At 34.9% G+C, this 20445-nt stretch overlaps 1 protein-coding gene across 16 annotated transcripts in view; it reads right to left on the bottom strand.

The window, feature by feature from the left end:
- Positions 1 to 873: 873 nt before the first annotated feature.
- FGFR2 (fibroblast growth factor receptor 2) overlaps positions 874 to 20445 on the bottom strand; it is a 124276-nt gene continuing 104704 nt past the window's right edge. For all 16 annotated transcript variants that reach the window (XM_056803261.1, XM_056803268.1, XM_056803264.1 and 13 more), the window contains 7 exons: positions 17416 to 17526; positions 16372 to 16562; positions 11338 to 11460; positions 8767 to 8837; positions 6966 to 7103; positions 5215 to 5320; positions 874 to 2620 (listed from right to left, as the gene is read on the bottom strand). In XM_056803261.1, coding sequence (XP_056659239.1) covers positions 2456 to 2620; positions 5215 to 5320; positions 6966 to 7103; positions 8767 to 8837; positions 11338 to 11460; positions 16372 to 16562; positions 17416 to 17526 — 905 coding nt within the window. In that variant the 3' untranslated portion in view covers positions 874 to 2455. The remainder of the gene's footprint in view (positions 2621 to 5214; positions 5321 to 6965; positions 7104 to 8766; positions 8838 to 11337; positions 11461 to 16371; positions 16563 to 17415; positions 17527 to 20445) is intronic.

Genomic DNA, 20445 nt, shown 5'->3' with positions numbered 1-20445 from the left:
TTATTAGACCATAGAGGCAGTTAGATGGTATAGCACATAGAGTGTTAGACTTGGAGTCAGGAAGATCTGAGTTCCAATTTGATCTCAGCCACACTTTAGAACTGTGTAATTCTGAGCAATCACTTAACCTCTGTTTGCCTCCATTTTCTTATCTAAAAAATAGGCATAAAAATAGTACTTTCCTCCCATGGCTTTGAGGATGAAATGGATGTTCATAAAGTTTTGTTAAACATAAAGCTTTAAACAAATGTTCTCTATTTTCATCATCATCATTATTTATTACCGAAACTCATTGCAAGAAGAAGAATCATTTTATTCTTTGAACTTTTACTCCTGAGACCTAACAGTGTCTGGCATTTAGTAGGCACTTAATGGATACTTGATTGATTGCAAGAATCTTGTGAATAACCAAAATCAAAGACAAAAAGTTAAGGGGGAAAAAAGATACTTTTATTTTTTGCTCTCTAGCACTCATAAGACTTGAAAGAGAATATAAAAAAGGTTTTGAGCCACATGAATATATTGGTTGATAGGGGGGAAATCAACTCCATCTTTTCATTTAATGAAGTTTTTGATATTTTTTTTATTTGATGAGATTATTATCCTCTCAGCATCTTTTAAATTTTTTACCTGCGAATTACAATTTAAAGCTGGTCTAGAGGATATTCATCAGAGCTCACAGAGCAGTGGACATCTTCATTCTCTATTTAACTCTGATTCTTCAGGTGGGGGCTCTAAGAGTGGTTTTCTAGTAGTAATACATACCCTCCTAATAGATGCCTCTACCCTTTTACCTCTCCTAGGACAGTCATGATCACCAACATTGGGGCCAATAACACCAAAGACGGCAAACCATTTGGTAAGACACAAGAATTAAAAAAATATGCTGCGTGACATTTATTTTGTCATGTTAACATTAATATCTGTAGAAACATTTTATTGTCAGTACAAAAGTTAACAATTTTTAATACTTTCTCCAATTTTTTAATACGTAAAATCAGTGTAATCTGCATTCATACCGCATGGCTATAACAAAGTGAGTGGGTGTTTTGAAAGCAAAACACAATACTTTAATACAAAATGATTAATACAGTGATCTTTCCTATGACATCAGTACTAAGCCTGATCTTTGGGTGAGGTCCTGTTGGAGAGAGGGTGAAGCAATCCCTTAAAAAGATGGTAGTATTCTTAAATCGTCAGCAGAATAACTTTGCATTTTAATTTTTATTGGTAATATTTTAGGATCCTAAAAGGCTTCTTTTAAGGCCAAAGAATCTGGAACCTATTATCAAAACTCACTGAAGAGAGTACTAGCTAATCTGATTAATGTGCAACTTGGGGGCAGAAGCCCAGCTGCCAGGAGAGAAGTACATTCTGCTATCATTACAAGTCAGCTCCATCCTCTAGGAATGGATTAAGGCATCTTCTTAAGAGAACCATGATACTATTTATCCTGGGAAGGACAATTAAATGTTACATAGGTTCCAATGACAGATACCAATGATACGAAAAATATAATACCTTCTTATTAAAGGATTCTTTTACTATGGACATTTTGGGTTGGATAAGAATAATCATCTGACACTATAGTTTAAACACAAATAAATCAAAGCTTAATTCCCCCCAATTAGTTATATAATGTAAATATTTCTTTTTTTTTCAAAGGATCTGATAGCTAGTAAAGTCTGAGCAATATACCAACTAGGTCTCTGTGCTGCCTGCATAGAAATGCCATTTAAATTACAAAAAAAATAAAAGATTAATTGTTTTGTACATTACCAATTAGTTAATAAATTAATGTTATACCATTTTCCCTGAAAGCAAAGTCTTTTTCCACCTTTGTTGGGTGAAAATTAAGAAATTCTGTGTAGAACAGCCTTTATCAAATAGCTGTTAAAAAAAAGAGACTAATTTTCTAGGTGCATTGGGACATCCATCTTTAAATCAATACAAAAAATAATTCATTGTAAATATAATATATATATATATTTATACATACTTTGAATATATTTACATACATCCAGCACTATATACTGCATTTGTGCTCTGTAAGTAGGTGCCGACATATATTTTCTCCACATATTACAAAATAAACAAGAAAGGCAGAACTTGTGTTCGCCTCAAGTCCAAACAGTCCATTGCCAGTCAATTTCCAGTTGCTGCTTCCAGCAGGCCAGAAAGTTGATGTGGTGTGCTAGGCGATGCGGTCCACTCCCCATAAACATTCATCTTTTCCTGGTGAAGGTCTAAGAGCTTCAAAATGTATAAATCCTTACACGTGTCCCGACCATTTTTTTCTCCAAGTATTATTTGTTCCTTATTATTCATATATACAAGCCGAAACAACACATTCCTGGAGAAAACATCTCCCTGCTCATCGTAGGTAGGTTGGTGTTCTGGGTTCCCAAGTGTCCTTCTCTTTGAAGAAGTGAGAACTCTTTTTGTTTGTTTATTTTCATGTTTTAACAGTGCCATTTATGTGTTGATACTTGGGAAGGCATGGTTCATAAGGCATTGGATCTGGAGAAAATACAGAGTCATCTCCTGAAGAACATGAGCTTCTAGTGTCAGGATAACTAGGTGAATACTGTTCCAGAGGTCCACTCAGGTCCAAGTATTCCTAGAAAAGAGCAAAAGGGACATTTAATGTTGGATTCGTGCTTTCAAGTTTGTATTGGAGAATAACTGGACCAGAATCAGAGGGCATCACCAAGAAACATGGAGTTATTTTTAGAATATATAATATTCTATATTTATATACTTATAATATATAATAATTTCATATTTCTACTATATTACATTAACATGATATATTATAAATTATATGGTATACTGATATATTACATATCATAAAATATAATTATATATTTACCCATTAATTTTATCATCACATATAATATATTCTATAATTACATATAATAAAATATAAAATTTCATATGTTTATATATTTGTATAAATAATATATTAAATTTACTTATTCTATAGCAGAGACTTAACATGAAATTCATTATCTTCAGTCATGGTACATGAAGAAAATATAAATAAGTTATCAAGCTAAATTCACAGATGATGGATTCATAATGGGTTATTTAAGATAACAGTATTATGTAGGTTATATTCCTAAACTTTGAGGGATCAATGTTCCCTCAAAAAATATTCCTTTAGTACACTATCAGCCAGAATACTGGGTTCAGAAGGAAGAAGAAACCATTGGTTTGGACCTTCAAGGAACTGTTTTGTAAAACAGAAAAATTAGCTTCTCTGAATATATAACACTGAAAAATAACCATCAGTGTTCCTAACAAACCAAAACCTGAAGCATTGTACCTACAAACTATGCATCAATGGCATTACCAACAGCCACTTAAGTCATGGAGTCATTCTCATGCACATTTATTTACCGCTTGACTCTGACGGGGAAGAAACAGATTTTGTAAATAATGGTGTGGGATACAAAGGATCTCAACTTTATTAAGAAATTAGGCACAGAAGGTTGGCAACTATGAATTAAAATAATAATAATAATAATTCATCAGAATGGTTGGTCAGAAAAAAAAAATCTCCATCTGAGACGGTGGATGTGTCAGTTCCAACAACATCAGCATTAACCACACAACTGGAAACCAACACACCCACCACATCAAAAGGGATCTTTTTGCTTACAATGATAAAAATGAAATTTCGTCCTAAATGGAACCATTTTCCTCTAGCATGTGGTAATGATTTCCAGAAGGAAAGATACTTCATTTTTTAAAATATTTCTTTGGTCAATACAATGATCTGCCTTTTATTTTAGAATATTAAATTTAACTTTTTAAATGAATGGAACTACTTAGAATGCAAATAAATAAATAACCTAATAGAGTAAGGGCACTGGTTGGTTCATTCAAATATCTTTTTAGTACTTTTCTTCTTTTTCTAAAGCAGCCATAACTTTTTTAGATCTGATATTAAAGGGAAGTATATCTGTAGTTTCCAAGTCTAGGGATAAGGAACTTATACTAGACTCAACAATCTTGGCAGGAGAATAAAGTTCCTTTTTTTTTCCTCCTTGAAACATTCCTTTCCTTTCAACTTGTGATGGTCAGCTGTACTTATTTAAATGTAGTTGCTCCCTTTATCCAACCACAAGGCATGATCAGGCCCACAAGATAGACTGGCTGCTTTGAGATTTAATATTGCCACATTTAATTATTTTTCTTAGAGCACTCTCAAACTATTTTCTAAATCAGACATTAGAAAAGCTCTTTTTCCTTCTTAAAAGATCAGGTATCCAACTTTAAAAGTGATTTTTTTAAAGATTGGGTCTGAGTACCTCCATTTAAGAGTTTTATAATTATATCCTTAATTAAATTAAGCACTTTAGTCCTAGGACAGTAAAATGAGGATTTTTTAATTTAACATTTCACACTCAACTCACAACATTCTCTAAATGACAGGGATAGAGATGAGAGTTTTATAAACTGCATTTTCTTTATCATTAAGTTTTTACACTTTTGATAGCCACCACTATAATCTAGGTTATGATTCCTGCCCCCAATCTCATTTTTATGTCTACCATGATATATTCACAACTGTTGGAATTTGCTGGGGGTGGGGGTGGTAGATTTAGGCAGAGAGGGACATTAAAATGTTTCTTTTGTTAGTCTAAAAAGAAACCCTAATTTTGGCAAATGGCATAGTTTATTATTTTCTTACAATAGTTACTCATTCCTACCTCAAAGACGAATTTATGTGTCTTTTACCCTAATGGAGATGATCGGAAAAAAAATTACTTTACCAAAATCATTTGTCAGCCTGAAATTTGCTGTATGTTCTTCCTTAATAAAACAAAATCCAATTGTATATTAACTCCAGCTCCTTCCTTACATGAAATTAGGGCAAAACTAGAACATTAGGTTCCCCTCCCCCTCTTCTGCACAAAAGGCCCCAAAATATACACAAACACATTTTGTAAATGCTATGATACTAAAAACATGATAGAGTCCACCCTTAGTGTGTGACTTTCTTTTGGACTTAATAAATCACAACTCAAGTGAGGCAGCTCCAAGAAAAATCATGATTTGATTAAAACACATAGTTTAACTCTGTCTGACCCCAGCAGGAAAAATGATAAACCCAACCACAAACCAGACAGTAGAGTTTTGTAAGTTAAAAGAATTATATTCATTCCTTGATTCACAATGATGACCTTCGTTTTAGACACAACTTACCTCATTAGTTGTGAGAGTGAGAATTCGGTCCAAATCTTCTACCAACTGCTTGAATGTTGGTCTTTGAGAAGGAACAGCATGCCAACAATCCCGCATCATCATGTACCTGAAAAACATTCAATTGCCTCAGTAAATTAATGTCTAGCTAGTGCATATCCCACCAGAGTATCCTATTTTAAGAAAACTCAATCAGTATTTTCTACTATTGATTCATGTTAGTTCTGTTATGTTAGTAGTTATTTAACAAAATAACAAAATAATTCACTATGAAATTACTCCAAATTCCAAATAGTGATCTGAATTACAAAAAATTACAAAATGTTTATTACATCAAAGATGGTACATTTATCTTTCTAATTATTTATTTGAATGAAGAAAGGAAATATTGCTTTTCAAACATTTACTATGTGGCAGCACTTAACGACATAATAAGTATTTTTAAAAAATGCTTATTGATTGGCTTCAAGTCTTATGCAAAACATTAAAGATTCAAGTAGAGATTATTAACTGATTCCTTGATGGTCAAATTTTAGGTAAAACAATGTCACAAGAGGTAGAGGAATCCCCAGGACCATTGCTGTTAAGAATAGTTTAATCTCATCAACTTGAGAAGATAAGTCAGTTTTCTATATAGATGTCTGGTTCCTATGAATTACTCATTCCTATTAGACTGATCATTCACCTATTAATTAACTCTTTGAGGTCTAGGTTCATAGACCTTATTTTGATTATGTCTTAGATCATACTTATACTGAAAAGAATAAGAATAATAAGAATGCAATAAATGACTTTCTAAAAAGTAGTCTTTCATTAAAAGTCTGCCATACACTGAAAAGGACTCCTAAGATTAATTGTATGAAACAGCACACAACAGGGACTATAGTCTCTTGTGCAATCACCTGGGTATTTTATAATATCATGTTTATTCTTAGTTAATCCTATGTCTTATTTATTTTATGCCTCTGTGTTTAGGAGGTTCATTCTTTACAAAGAGTGATCACATTGCATAGAAGGCACACTATTACTAATGATGCACTTAAGTTTTTATTTAAATAAAGTGTATATTGAAACCAGCTCCAATGGCCCTGTAATTATGTTTGGTATTCTAAACATGGAATCCATAACTCATTTTTTATCTCTGAGACAAGCTACTGTCAATCAGATTTTGATTGATTCAGCTTTTAGAAAAGGTGATATTAACCAGCAATATTGACATCTCTGAGTCTTCAAGGGGTTTACAAGATTCTGTTCTCCATTAGTTGGGCAAGCCTATATAGTACCCTGGATCAAGGAGTTCACCTTCCCTGTGCCCTCCAAGGAGGTGGCACCATGATGTTTTATGTAACACACAAAAGAATCTTAGAAATATTATTCTGATTCCATTTCTGAAGAGAGACTCACACTACAGAAAATTTTCCTGGTGGCAACTATGTGAGAAGATAGAACACCAGAAGAAAAAAAAAAGGAGTCCACTGAAAGGAAACAAAGCTTGCAACATGATTTAAAGACAACAGGTTTAAGTCTTATTCCATACACCTCAGGATGATGTCTTTCTTTTGTGAGCAAGTAATGGTTGTCAGTATCACCATCAATCTTGGTTCTGGGACTGAGCCCAGAAAGCTTCAGCTATTACTCTTTCTTATAGCATGTTTAGATAATCAAGAGGCTTATAGAACATAAATAAATCAAGAGATGCAGTTTGAGTGTGGTAAAATTGCAGCACCACCCCTGAAGTACACAATGGTCCTTACAGCTCATTGGTGCAGTTAGCTGGTTTATCCATCCTGTGGCCTTCCTTAAGCAGCTTAAAGAGTTCCTCCACTGGGATTCCTGGATAGGGGGATCCCCCTAAAGTGAAGATCTCCCACATTAACACTCCAAATGACCAGCTGTAAAAAAAAGGAGAAAGTAAAGGATAAACAGATGGATATAAAACCAAAGAAACTTAAATAAGGCCCTCTGGGGGAAAAAAAAGCAAATAAATATGTAGTCCATTCTTGCATTTGAAAAACAAGTGAATCGGCTGTCCTAGCAATTAATCTTTACACACTTTTTATTTCTACAATGAGCATGGCCCAATATTTATAAAGGATACTGAATGATGGTTGTTCTGATGGAATTTTCCTCTGCATATTCAAACCAATTTAAACAAATGAAACACCCACCAATTATTTTTTTCTTTTTTTATGGATAGAGTTACCAGTTTGAGGGGCTAAACCCTTTTTATCTTCAAAGCCCTTTTTCAATGTTCAGGCTAATTCTTCAATCTCCCCACATGACTGACCACAAGGGTAGTTCTATACCAGTAGAGGCAGATGACAGAATGGGGCCAGCTAACTAATTCTTGCAAAGAGCCCTGTGAGTTAATGTTATCCCCATTTGACAGGTGGAGAATCTGAGGCACAGAGGTTACGTGACTTGCAAAGGTCACAGAGGGAGTTAGTATAGAGCCTGGATTAGAACTCAAGAATTCAGTGCCTCCAGTCTGCTTACTCAGAGGACTGCCCAACATGTCAGAAGTTTCACAAAAGAAAAATAAAGTTTTAAAGATCTTATAAGGGAAAGTGAATATATTCCTATTGGGAGTTTCTAAGGTTACCATTTGGGCTTTCTAGCCCTAGATCAGCACAACCACCGCTGCTAGGGTAACTCAAGCAGAAAGTCCCAAATTTCCAAGATGACTCAGAAAAAAAAAGAGCAGGATTTGTGATTGAAATTACCCCAACTAATTGCAGCTGTGAAATCCTGGTCATTTATGCTGGCATTTTAATATGGAGAAGTAAAGCTGCCTGATTACATTTCAGAAGAAGAAATGGCAGGGTTGATTTTAACAGAAGGCCAGGAATATTTTCCAAATTTCCAAATCTGAATTGTGTAAATCAAGTGAACACTGACTCTCTAAATACACACACAAGACTCTGTCTTTGTCTCTCTGTCTCTCTGTCTCTCTGTCTTTCTCCTTCTTCTCCTCATCTTAATAAAATGCTAACTTTTGTTACAGATTCTTAATTGCCATTTTATATAGCATTTTATCAGAGATTCTAAGATTTTATACCAAGAAACCTTTCAAAGAATAAATATAGCAGGCAGAGCTTTTGGAAACTACATAAGCTAACTCCATTTCACATAAATCTGCTTTCTCTTTAACAAGGCAAGAAAAAAAATTCATTAAAAGAAAACTGAAGTGGAATGGGAAAAGTTTCAGGATTATTTTTTAAAGGAAGTTAAGGATATGCCAAAAGTCTGGCAAATTAGATAGCTGCTTTGTCGCCGCACATCCGTAAATAAGTTCAAGGGGGGAAAACTTCCGTACTGACAGAAGGAGGTTAGCATTTTCCACCTTTCATGTGCTTTGAAGCCAGGCAGATTAGTAACAGAGCATTGGTTACCAGTCTACCATAAAATCCTTACTTTCTAAGGCTGACTCCTCCTGCACCTTCTATTAATGTGTGAAATGCAGCAAACACTTAAAGATGAGGAAAGCTGAAGTGTGTTCAATATTCTCAAACCTTAACCCGAAGAAGAAATAGAAGGAAAGGTAACATTACTTACACGTCACTTTGATGTGTGTACACTCTATCAAAAAGAGCCTCAGGAGCCATCCATTTGACAGGGAGTCGTCCCTATTGATATTGGAAGAAAAAAAGAATAAGTCACATAATAAAAGGGAGTTTACATTAAGCTGGTTCAACCTACACAGGTCCTATTCAGTTTTTGTTTTTTTTTTAAAACACCTTAATGCTGCTCATCTGTTAAAAGAAAAAAAAGTTGGGGCTGAGGGGAGAACCAGGTAGCACAGTGGATAGAACACCATGCCTGGAGTCAGGAGGTCCATGGGTTCAAATCTGGCCTCAAACACTTCCTAGCTGTGTGACACTGGGCAAGTCATATAAATCCATTTGCCTAGCCTTGTACTTCTGTTTTAGAGTTGTTAATAAAACAGAAAGTTAGGATTTTTAAAAAAAATAAATGTTGCCCATCTGCTATATGAAGGAGTAGAAATCACTACAAGTAAGGATTACAATGCAGATCTGGGTATGTGAAATGGTTCACTGCTTTTTAGAATCCCAGATAAAAAGAGTTATTCTCAGTCCAAACAAGGAGAATCATTGTGTTCATATCTCACTTTCCTTTGTTATTTTAACTAAGAGGCAAACATTTTATGCCCTCAACCTTTTTTCTAAGGGCATCTCCCTCCTGAGGGATGAGGGAACAGGACATAGGACCTCCAAGGTCACCTAGAACAATCCTCTTATTTTAAAAAGATGATTAAATGAGTTGTAAGCAACAGAGGCAGGATATTAACCCAGCTCTTTCTTTCCAATATACCATTTTCACCACTGTTGTTTCAGGCATATCTGATTATTTGTGACCCCATTTGGGGTTTACTTGGCTAAGATACTTGAGTAGTTTGTAATTTCCTTCTCTAAATTACTATACAAATGAGGAAACTGAGGCAAAACAGGGTTACACAGCCAATAAGTGTCTGAGGCAAGTCTTCCTCAGTCCAAGACCAGTGCTCTCCCCATTGCAACACCTTGCTATTCCCAATCTACCATAATGCCTCTCTCCAAGAGCTCATCTGGAAAAAATTGCCTATGATAAAATGCTTGTCATTTATTTGGGGATAGGGATTACTTCTGATATTTTAGTGAAACTGTAAAATTCTGGATGAGGAAGCTCCCTTTATCAATATAAATCAGTAACTCCTCTAAAACTCATTGTAATAGAGCTACTTCATTCACGTGTGTGTGTGTGTGTGTGTGTGTGTGTGTGTGTGTGTGTGTGTGTGTGTCAGAAAAAGGATTTGAACCTAGGTCTTCCTGGATTCAAGTCCAGTTTCCTATTACTTATGGCTTTGGGGTAAAATCCAAATAAAAACAGATCCCTGTGGATTATATTATTACATTATATCATTGCATATCATAATATAATAATTACATTATTACATATTAACTTCAAAAAACACAAATTCATATTTCTTATATTGAATTGCAATTTTATTTATTTTGTTCAATATTTAACAATTATATTTTAACCTAGTTGAATAGTACTAGGGAAGCATGGGGATTTATGAGTCTGATACCTTTGCAACTATGTCATGGCCACCTTATCAGCAGGGATCTAATATGAAGTAAGTATCAGAATTTTCTATCATCAACCATTCTTTCCTTTTTTTCTTAAACCCTTACCTTCTGTCTTAGTATCAGTATCAAGACAGAAGAGCAGCAAGGGCTAAGCAAGTGGGGTTAAGTAACTTGTCCAGGCTCATGAAGCTAAGAATCTTCTCTTTTTTAATGTAGGAAATAAAGCAGAAGAAAATGTGGGGAAGGAGGCAAAGATGGAAGGAAGAGAAGAAGATTCATAGTACTACCCACTAAAGAGTCCCCTTGCCAAAGGCGGAGTGCCATGGGAAACCTCTGACTTAAGTAGCAGTTGATTGTACTGTCATTTGTCCTGGAGAATTTAAGGCAGCCAGATAAGGAGAATGAAGGTAGGATAGCTTTGATCTAAAAAACCTATACTGGGTGAGAAGAAGGTATATGGTGGTAAGAAGGAAAGAGTCTTTGAAATGAGTGCTCAGGACATTGAGGATGAGAAAGGTGGTGTGTAGTATTCATGGGTATCTGGTGTCATGATGAGGGCTGCTCCAGTACCCACCTACAGTAGGGTCCTGTTTGGAGGAATTATGTGACATGGGGCTGAATTTATCCTCAAAGCATCTATAACAACTGGACTTATTCCTGATTTCTTGTCCCTAAAGAAGGATGTCTAGCAATGGGCAGGGTCAAATGTGAAAAATCTGAAAAGGCAAGGAATATGATAAGAAAATTAAAATAGGATTAGATTTGGAAGGGATCTCATGGACCATTTGGTCCAACTTTGTCCTTCTGTGCATGAGGATCCAAAGGTCCAAGAAAGTTGTGATTTGTCTAAAGAAGAATAGGTATTAAAAGTCAGAAGAAAATTTGAACTCAGATCCCCTGACTTCACTGTGAGGGTTCTGTCCAATGTACCACCCTTAGAGAAAGAGATGACTAAAGTCCATTCCAGTTTTGAAACTCTATGATCTATTGTCTAAGAATATAGTTGTCCTTTGGAACATAACTGTCATCTACTTACATTTGTGGTCTTTTTGTAGTAATCTATGTTGTTGATATCTCTGGCCAAACCAAAATCTGCTATTTTCATCACATTGTTTTCTGTCACCAAAACATTTCTGGCCGCTAAGTCTCGGTGAATGCACTGAAAAAAATATAGAGAGAAATAATTTTAAGCAACCTATTTCACACCAGTGAGAAAGTAAACATGTTTTATATCACAGAGAATGGGAAGATATTTTTTTCCACTCAAAGATAAGTTATCACTACCTCATTTACTTTTTAAATGTTTTATCAACACTTTCTGCCATTGCATCACATTCATGGGAGTGAGAGGAAGGATGGAGAAACTCTCTCAGGAAAAAAGTATAATAATTAAGCAAATATACCTGACTTAGGGAATTCTGCCTTAGTCATACCAACTTCTCTTTTTGAGAAATCAATTTTGTTTTTTATTATATTCTTTATCTGTTTAGAATCTTGCCTCTTGGCAATAGTTATAAAAAGTACTTATCCCCTAGTATGAATTAAAAAAAAAAAGGAAATTATAAAAAATGTATAAAGGTCAAGTATCCATTTGGATCCTTTCTAAATAGGAAAGTAGATGGTGCAGTGGATAGTGTTGGACTTAAAATCAGGAAGATCTGAGTTCAAATTCTCCCTCAGACATTTATTGGCTATATGAAATTGAACAACATATTTAATCTCTTATGGCATCAGTTTCCTCAACTATAAAATAGGAATAATAATAGCACTCATTTTATAGGATTATTCTGAGGATCAAATAAGAAAACAAATGTGAAATGATTTATAAATCTTAAAGTTCTATATACACAAGAGCTATTATTGTTATCTAATTTATGTTGACCCACTTTCCAGTTTTCCCAGCAATTCTTATCAAAAAGAAGATTTTCCCAGAGTAATTTATATCTTGCATTTATAAAGTACTGGACTTCTGTTTTTAATTCTTAATGTTACTTACTGAATTTGTTTCACTGGTCTATTATTATTTATTCATTTCAATCATACCCAACTCTTTGTATTCCCAAATGGGATTTTCTTGGCAAAGATTTTGGAGTGGTTTGGCATTTTCTTCTCCAGCTCATTTTATAAATGAGGAAACTAAGGCAAATAGGGTTAAGTAACTTACTCAAATCTGAGGCCAAATTTGAACTCAGGAAAATGAATCTTCCTGACTCTAGACCTAGTGCTTTACTCACTGTGCCACCTAGATGCCCCTGGTCTACTTTTCTGTTTTGAAACTAGTTTAAAATATTTCTTCTTACTGTCATTTTATGACAGTTTGAAGTCTAGTAATGCCACCACCACTTTTCCCTTTCATTTATGCTTTTATTTTCCTTGAGATTCTAAAGTGTTCTTTCAAATGATGTTATAATTTTCTCTAATCCCATAAATTATTCTTTTATTAAATTGATCTAATAATCCTAAACCTAAAAATTAATTTGCATATTATTGTCATTTTCATTAATATGGCACAGCTTAACCATGAACAATGAATAATTTTCCAATTACTTAAGTCTTCTTTTATTTCTATGAAGAATATTTTGTAGTTTTATATAAATTTTTATGTCTTAGTAGATTAACTTCAAGATATTTAATTCATTCTACTGTTATTTTGAATAATGTTATTTTTACTATAGTTTCTCCTTATTCTTCTAAGACTGACTTTGACTTTTTTCCTTTTTAAACATATTTTGTTTTTAGATGACCTACATTTCCCAATAAATCCCTCTCCCCTCTGCTTAGAGGGCTGATCCTAAAGCTTTATCAAAGCCACCTTATTAGTGTTGCTATTTTTCCTTCTTCAAAGTGGGAATAATAGCCATGTAATGATTTTATAAGTTGATATTTTATTAATACCCCAAACAAATATTGTATTAGTAATAGCTAAAAATAAAAAAATTGTTATCTAAAGTTGTATCCTAATGGTGTAAACTTATTACGAATAGGTACCATCTTCTATATGAAGCCATTCCTCATCACCACAGCTGACAATGCCCACCTTACTGAACTATCTTCTATTCAACTACTTTGAATTTATATATATAAATATATAAAATACACACATATATTTATCCTCTTTATATTTATCCTGAACTTACTTATATAAACATATATAATATATATCTACACATATACACACACTTGTCCTCTCCTTTAGAATTCAAGCCTCTTGAAGGGAGAGATTGATGTCTGCAGCCTAAGCATCTTACAGAGTGCCTGAGATATAGTAAGTACTTATAAATAATTGTTGGTTGCCTAATTAGCTAATTAAATAAGGATATTTCATGTCATGAGATATAGGAAAGTCATCTAAAAGAATCCCTAAATGAAAAGAGGTTTTTTTCATGGGCCATTACACTAAACAGCCAAGTCTAGTTTTATTATTTCTACTTTCCTAATCTATCTTCATCTTTATATATTTTTATCATTCTTGGTGTAGGCTTAGATCAGAAAGTAGGAAAATAGGAAAAAATAATGACATCCATTTCTGGTGAGGCTGGCAGCTAGAACTCCAAGATGTTCTAGATAACACAATCAGCATGCTATAGGCTTGAGTTAGGATTAGATAAATATTACTGGGTTTAGATGCTGCTGTAAACTGAATTTCCATGCCTTAAGCCAAACTTTCCCAGTTGTTTATCCTATAGGTGGGACTATTTGTTTGCTTCTGGAAAGAAGATGATGTAGACTAACCATTAGCCAGGGGTTCTTTGGACTTCTTTGCAGACTTTGCCCATTTGGTATACTAGTTCTCTCAAACATGAAAGTAGAGTGATATCTCCGTAGACTAATAGACTATAAGCTTGGTGCAAAGAATCTAAAACAGAACCCCTTCCCTTCTTAGAGATTTCTGTTATTCTCTTGTGAAAGTCAAAGTTGTCAACTACAAATAGTTAACTGAGGGAGTTGAGTAGGTTTTATTTTCTCTTTTGCACTGAGTGAAAGCCAATGGGGTGCAAAGGGCAAAGGACATGCTATAAACCTTCAAGGGTCAACTGGGAAGCTATACACTAAGGATGCTTAGGGTTTCATCAAAAAGAAACCCAACCACTCTGTGAAACTAGCCTAAAACAGCATGGTTTTGGCAAATAGATCTAAGGCTCAGATATTTATTTTTTTGTTAAAAATCAGCCAACAATCACACTGTACAACTATTCTATATACTTTCATTTCCTTTCTAGAGCTTTAAAATGTTCCATACTGTTACTGACAAGAATCCCAGTTCATTCTTAGTTTAATCTTTGGTCAGGAGAGAAGCAAATGCCTCCATAAGAGCATAATAGTCCTCTGAAGTCATCATACCCTTGAACTACCTGTACCCCACTCTCTCCAATAGACCCAGAGTTCTTCCTCTTCATTCCAGTCTTTAAGTAATCATTACAATTTCTGTCTGTGGCTCACTTCCAATCCTATTCCTGGATAGCTTATCTTTAGAGCCACAGTCCCTAAATGCTATGTCCTAGTATAACATTAATTTATATCTTCTTTTTTCAGTTTCTTCTTTTATAAAACTAGGATGACTATGTTCATCCCCAAGAATATACATACTTCACAAGAATGGAGAACTACCTAGGGGAATGCTTGGAGGATCATATGGATAGATCAAACTTGGCAGGAGCCAGGGATCTCATGCTTTAAGCATGAGAAGTTTCTCTTCTCTTGTTCTGATACAGGAGAGATGCTGGTGACAACTTACCCCAAGGATTCCTGAATGACTCATCTGTTTTTTCCCTCTACTGAGCACCAAGGAGTGATGCCAACCAATCATGATTTGAGTAGTAACTTAATTCATTTAAATAAGTATCTCCTCAGTACTTGCTAGACGCAAACCTAGACTACTAGTCAGAGAATGGAGATATCCATCTATAATGATACAATTTTATCTTTGAATGAGACAGTCAAGTTAAATAGTTACTAAAGTTCTTTTAAGACTAAGCTATATTCCTACCAAGTCTTAAAGAGTCCTAACACTTCTAGAGAATGTTGCTGATGATGCAAAGACAGCTAATTCACCACTTTCCCTCCCCCTGTACTGGGAAAACTAAGGAGACCCAGAAGGGTACATATGTCTTTATAGACAACTCTGCCAAGCCTGATAGAATATCTGAGAACCTGCCTCTCTAATTCATTCGGGAATGTTTTAAAATGTTCAGAATTCCCCAATAGAAAAGATGACTATAATTTATATAGGTAAAACTCTGGCAACATCTAACTTTATAGGATCACAATTTGAGTTCACCATCATGATTGATATGATTAATAATAATACTGAATATTTTATCTTTTTCTCAAACTGCAATTATAATTAGAGGTAGAAGTGAGTTTCCCAGAAAATTTAATACCACAAAAACTCTCATTTGTTCTTTAAACTCCCTAAAATCTTGAACCCAACACTCAAAGTCGGTGTTGAAAAAATTCTCTAACAGAAGAATTTCTAATTACTCAAAAGAGTTGAGGTTTATTCAGCAGAGGGAACTCCCTCCACCAAAGATCAAATTGCAGATGTTGGAGATAAGTCCTAAGGATTTGTCCACAGCAAAGAGAGGCTAGATGATCTGATCAGGGCCACACAGATAGTTGTGTCTAAGGTAGTATCTGGAACGATATCTTTCTCTGCATGAGCCTAGAATTCTATTCACTATATCTGCAGCAACAAGATAAAGGATAAAAATAATCTTCAGGAAGAAAATGCATTTAAACAGTTATCAATCTCCCAAATTTTTATAAATAACATAGTGAGGTTTAGAATTATTAGCATTAGAACATTTTCTCTTTAAGCTAAGTTTATTTCCAAAAGACTTTAGTCACTCCTGGTTATGATATTATAGTGGTACATTACAATTGCAAAGCAGATTTTATTGTTAACACTTTCATTAGTATGCCTTCATATGAGAAATGTATTGAAAAGTCTCCTATGTGGTAAAAGACTAGAAAGAACTTGAGATAAAAAATATGGTCTTTCAATTAGCCCGTTTTCTTCAAAGACATTGTAGCTTGGTTTCACTAAGAAGGTTAAAGGGGAACAACTTACTTTTTGTGATGCTAAATATTCCATTCCTCTTGCTAGTTGGTATGTGCAGGATACCAAGTCTTTGAAAGTCATCTGTTCTTCTGGTACCCTGTTAATGTCAAATGAATATTCCATCCCAGGGGGTCTCCTGGCTCGGAGATATTCTCTTAGGTTTCCTTTAGAAGCATACTCAACTATCACATACAGTGGACCTGTAATATCAAAGAACCCCATGGCGAATGTTAAGCAAGTAGTTTTTATTTATTTTTTACAAGCCTTACCTTCCATCTTAGAATCAATACTGGGTATTGGTTCTAAGGCAGAAGAGTAGTAAGGGCTAGGCATTGAGGGTTAAGTGACTTGCTCAGGGTCACACAGCTAGGAAGTGTCTGAGGCCAGATTTGAATCCAGGACCTCCCATCTCTGGGCCTGACTCTCAATCCACTGAGCCACCCAGCTGCCCCCAAGCAAATAGTTTTTAGTCATGGTGCTCCAAAAAGATTTTCAATGTGGGAGACAAAGTCCCATATTTACTCAGGAACAGATATTATGTATTCTTTCATACTTCTTTTCCTTCCTTGATCTAATTCAGAGACTATATGATGAGCAAAGACATTAATTCCAATTTCTACATGGTCAGCAAAAACTTTCTTAACTAAATACAGTACCACATCTTGAAGTCTATCTCTTGTTATTTGGAAATTACACATTCAAATATGGAAACTGTCTTCTAAAATGTAGACTCCTGGGTACTGGCAGTATCATATAATCTTACTGCCTAAAATAAAACCATACCACAACCCATTCCTTTTATAGGGTGTCAAAGAATTTCAAATGTTCCAGAGTTCCTCTTTGTGTTAAGGCTATGAAAAGATTTTCTTATGATATTAAATCAATTTTGAGGACATATTAAAAACATTAATGCATTTTAAATCATTATCACAGCATAACTGTTTGTTTAAAAAATAAACCTGATCATAAGCATAACAGTGTTAAAATCAAAATATAGTTTTATAAGGCCTCCTCTCTCCTCTACTCCCCGGTTTTTACTCGTGGGTAACTCACCATCCTGGGTACAGGCTCCAAGAAGATTTATGATATTTTTGTGTTTTCCAATCATTTTCATCATCTCCATCTCTGATACTAGGTCAGAAAGATCTTTCTCTGTAGCATCATCTGAAAGAGGCAGGTGAAGGGATACCAGGAAAAATTTAGGTGATTTTAAAACAAAAAGTACAAATAAAAATCTATTTTTAAAAAAACATTTTATTTCCAGGATAGAAAGAACCTAAGTAGGAACAGAACATTTTCAAAATCTAATAAAGCTTCTTAGAACTTTAAATTAGAAAGGTTTGTTTTAAATAAAAAGCTTCACAGTCAGCTACTAGCAAGTGTAAAACATTATCAGTGATGAAAGCATTACAGGCATATATTGTTTTAAGTCAATCCAACATATAAAGCCTGTGTTTCACAAAGACAATAACTGACTTCATGAAAAGGCTCCATATAAAGAATTCCTTTAAATCATGAGATTCCCTTGTATGCCTGAAATATAATTGGATTTACATAAAACTTTTCACTTTTTGTCAGGTGAAGTGAAGCACATCTATTCTATGGACAGGGAATTGAGGATTTCTTACTTCAACCAAAGTCATGGGTTTAATGGGGGGGGGGGGTAGTCTCCTTTGGGGCCCCAGGGCTCTTGGACTGGTATCTTTCCAGGTCTTGAGAGGGGAAAAGACCTGCTTTCTTCCAACATCTTCCCTGGCACCTAAACTCAGGGCAGTTGCAGAGGGATGAAAAGTGATGCTCAAACCAGGACTAATATTTGGTCTCTACAGATGCATTAGCTGGGCTACTGTGTTTCCATAGATTGTCATCAGGTGATAGCAGTCAGGATGATCCCTAGTAATCCTCAGTTTTGGGCTATGTACTTTAGGAATCAGTGGACCACGACACCATTATTTAAAAGAACTATATATGTGCATAGGAGATGTCAGCGGTAGAGAACATTAAAAAAAGCCATCCTGACACTGCCCTTGATCTAACTAGCTGAGCATTCTAGTGGAACCAAAGGACATTTAAGAGGAGATTTTTTTTCTCCCTTGCTTCAATTTCAAAGATAAATATACTATAAAAACATATCCTTTAGTAACTCACAGGCTGATCATTCATTAACCTATCTATTTTATATATACAAATATAAATATATGCATATGTATATGTACATCTAGATTATACAAATACACACTGAATATATAAATGTACATATATTATATTATGTATAATTAAGAGATGACATGGCATAATGGATAGAGAGTCAGCAAGACCAGGTTCTGTGGGACTGGGACACAACTTTGCCTTTCATTGTTCCCGGAAACACTTTTAAGACCACAACTTTCAGAGTGGGGGCAAATTTTCATTTTTTGCTTTCTTACATGTAAGTAAGGCACATTTGTAGACAGGAGATTGAGGATTACTGAGTTCAACCAGTGTCATAACCTTATAGAAATATAGTCTTTCTTTGGAAGTTGACTGAAATGTCAAGTAGAGAGCTGGTAATATGGACCTAGAACTCAAAGGACCAAATATGTGGCTCTGGGAGTTGTTTACATAGAGATGCTAATTGAACCAATGGGAGCTGATGAGATAACCATGAGAGAAACTATAAAGAAAAGAAGAGGACCTAGGACAGAACCTTGGGAGACTGACAGTGGACAGAACATGGACAAGGATTCAAGAAAGAAGACCAAGAAGCAGATAAAGAGTTAAGAGGAAAACCAAGAAAGAACAGTTTCATGAAAACCCAGAGAAAAGAGAATATCCAGGAAGAGAGATCAAAAGCGTGAGATACTACAGATACATTATGGATAAAGATGAGAAAAGGTCATTATATTTAGCAGTTAATACATCCTTGGTAACTGTGAAAAAAACATTTCAGTTGAAGGCAGAATAGGTTTAGAAGAGTGAGTAAAGGAAATGGAGGCATTAGTATAGATAATTTTTTCAAGGAATTTAGTTGAAAAGGGAAGGAGAGGTAAAAGGCAGCAGTTGAGGGCTTTTTTTAAGGATGGAGGAGACATAGATATGTTGTAGGCAATGGGGAAGTTGGGATTAGACAGAGAATGTGGGTGTTACCAGGGGCAATATACCAGAGGACAAAGTGGGGGAAGATCATAAACATGTGAACTGGGAAGAAGGAGCTCTCTGAGAATGCTCTCCATATTTCTTTAATGAAATATGAAGCTAGAAGGTCCCAACTGAGAACGTAAATGGGGAAGATGCCATGCTAGGCTTGAGGAAAGAACAGAAGATTTGGGACAAACACTGAAGTAAATGAGATAGAGAATCATTTAGGGAAAAGTAGAATTGTCTTGCGGCAACAAGGTCCAATTACGATTGGAAAACACAAATGTTGAGTGGACTCAAGTCAACATGGTTTCTTAATTTCCTCCTGCTCCACTCAGCAGTATATGAGTAGAAGCAAAGGAAGTGGATAGCTGCAGTAATCTAGGGCACTTTCCTCTAATATCTGTTCTAACAGAGTACAAGGGGAACTAGGAGTTAACTTAATGGGTGACAGTTGAGTGCCACAGATGAAAGCATAAAGTAGGGTTGGAAGGTTAATGCATAAATGTTCAAACCCCCATTAAGCAGCTCAACGTTTACATTTTTGGATAATTGTTTAAATGGCCCAGAAGGATATACACTCCTAGCACTGGTGTTCATTTAAGTTCATTTCTGACTTTTTAAGTGATTTCTCCAGCAAGTTTCATTTCTCTTTTTTTCTAAAACAAAACAAAAGCCACAGCTAGTTGATTCAATGTGTACCTTTTCCAACTCTGCATCCAAACATTGTATTTAAGGTTGAGGTTTAAAAGTCTTTGGAATATACTAAATGTGTGGACCCCTTAAACTACTGTTCTAACAAACTTTGAATTTAGTACTAAATTCATAAAAAAGACAAAAGGAAATAAAGAATTATTGTTGCCTGGATATTCTGCATTAGCTGAGATAAAGAGCCACCAAATTCTACCAAGTCTATGCTTTGCTTGTAAATATACACTGCTCAAGATAAATAGGCTGTCAGAGACA

The sequence above is a fragment of the Monodelphis domestica genome, chromosome 1 (genome assembly GCF_027887165.1).
Source record: "Monodelphis domestica isolate mMonDom1 chromosome 1, mMonDom1.pri, whole genome shotgun sequence".
Classification (NCBI taxonomy): Eukaryota; Metazoa; Chordata; class Mammalia; order Didelphimorphia; family Didelphidae; genus Monodelphis; species Monodelphis domestica.
Note: the sequence above shows the minus strand (reverse complement) of the source record. Positions and strands in the feature narration are given on the sequence as shown.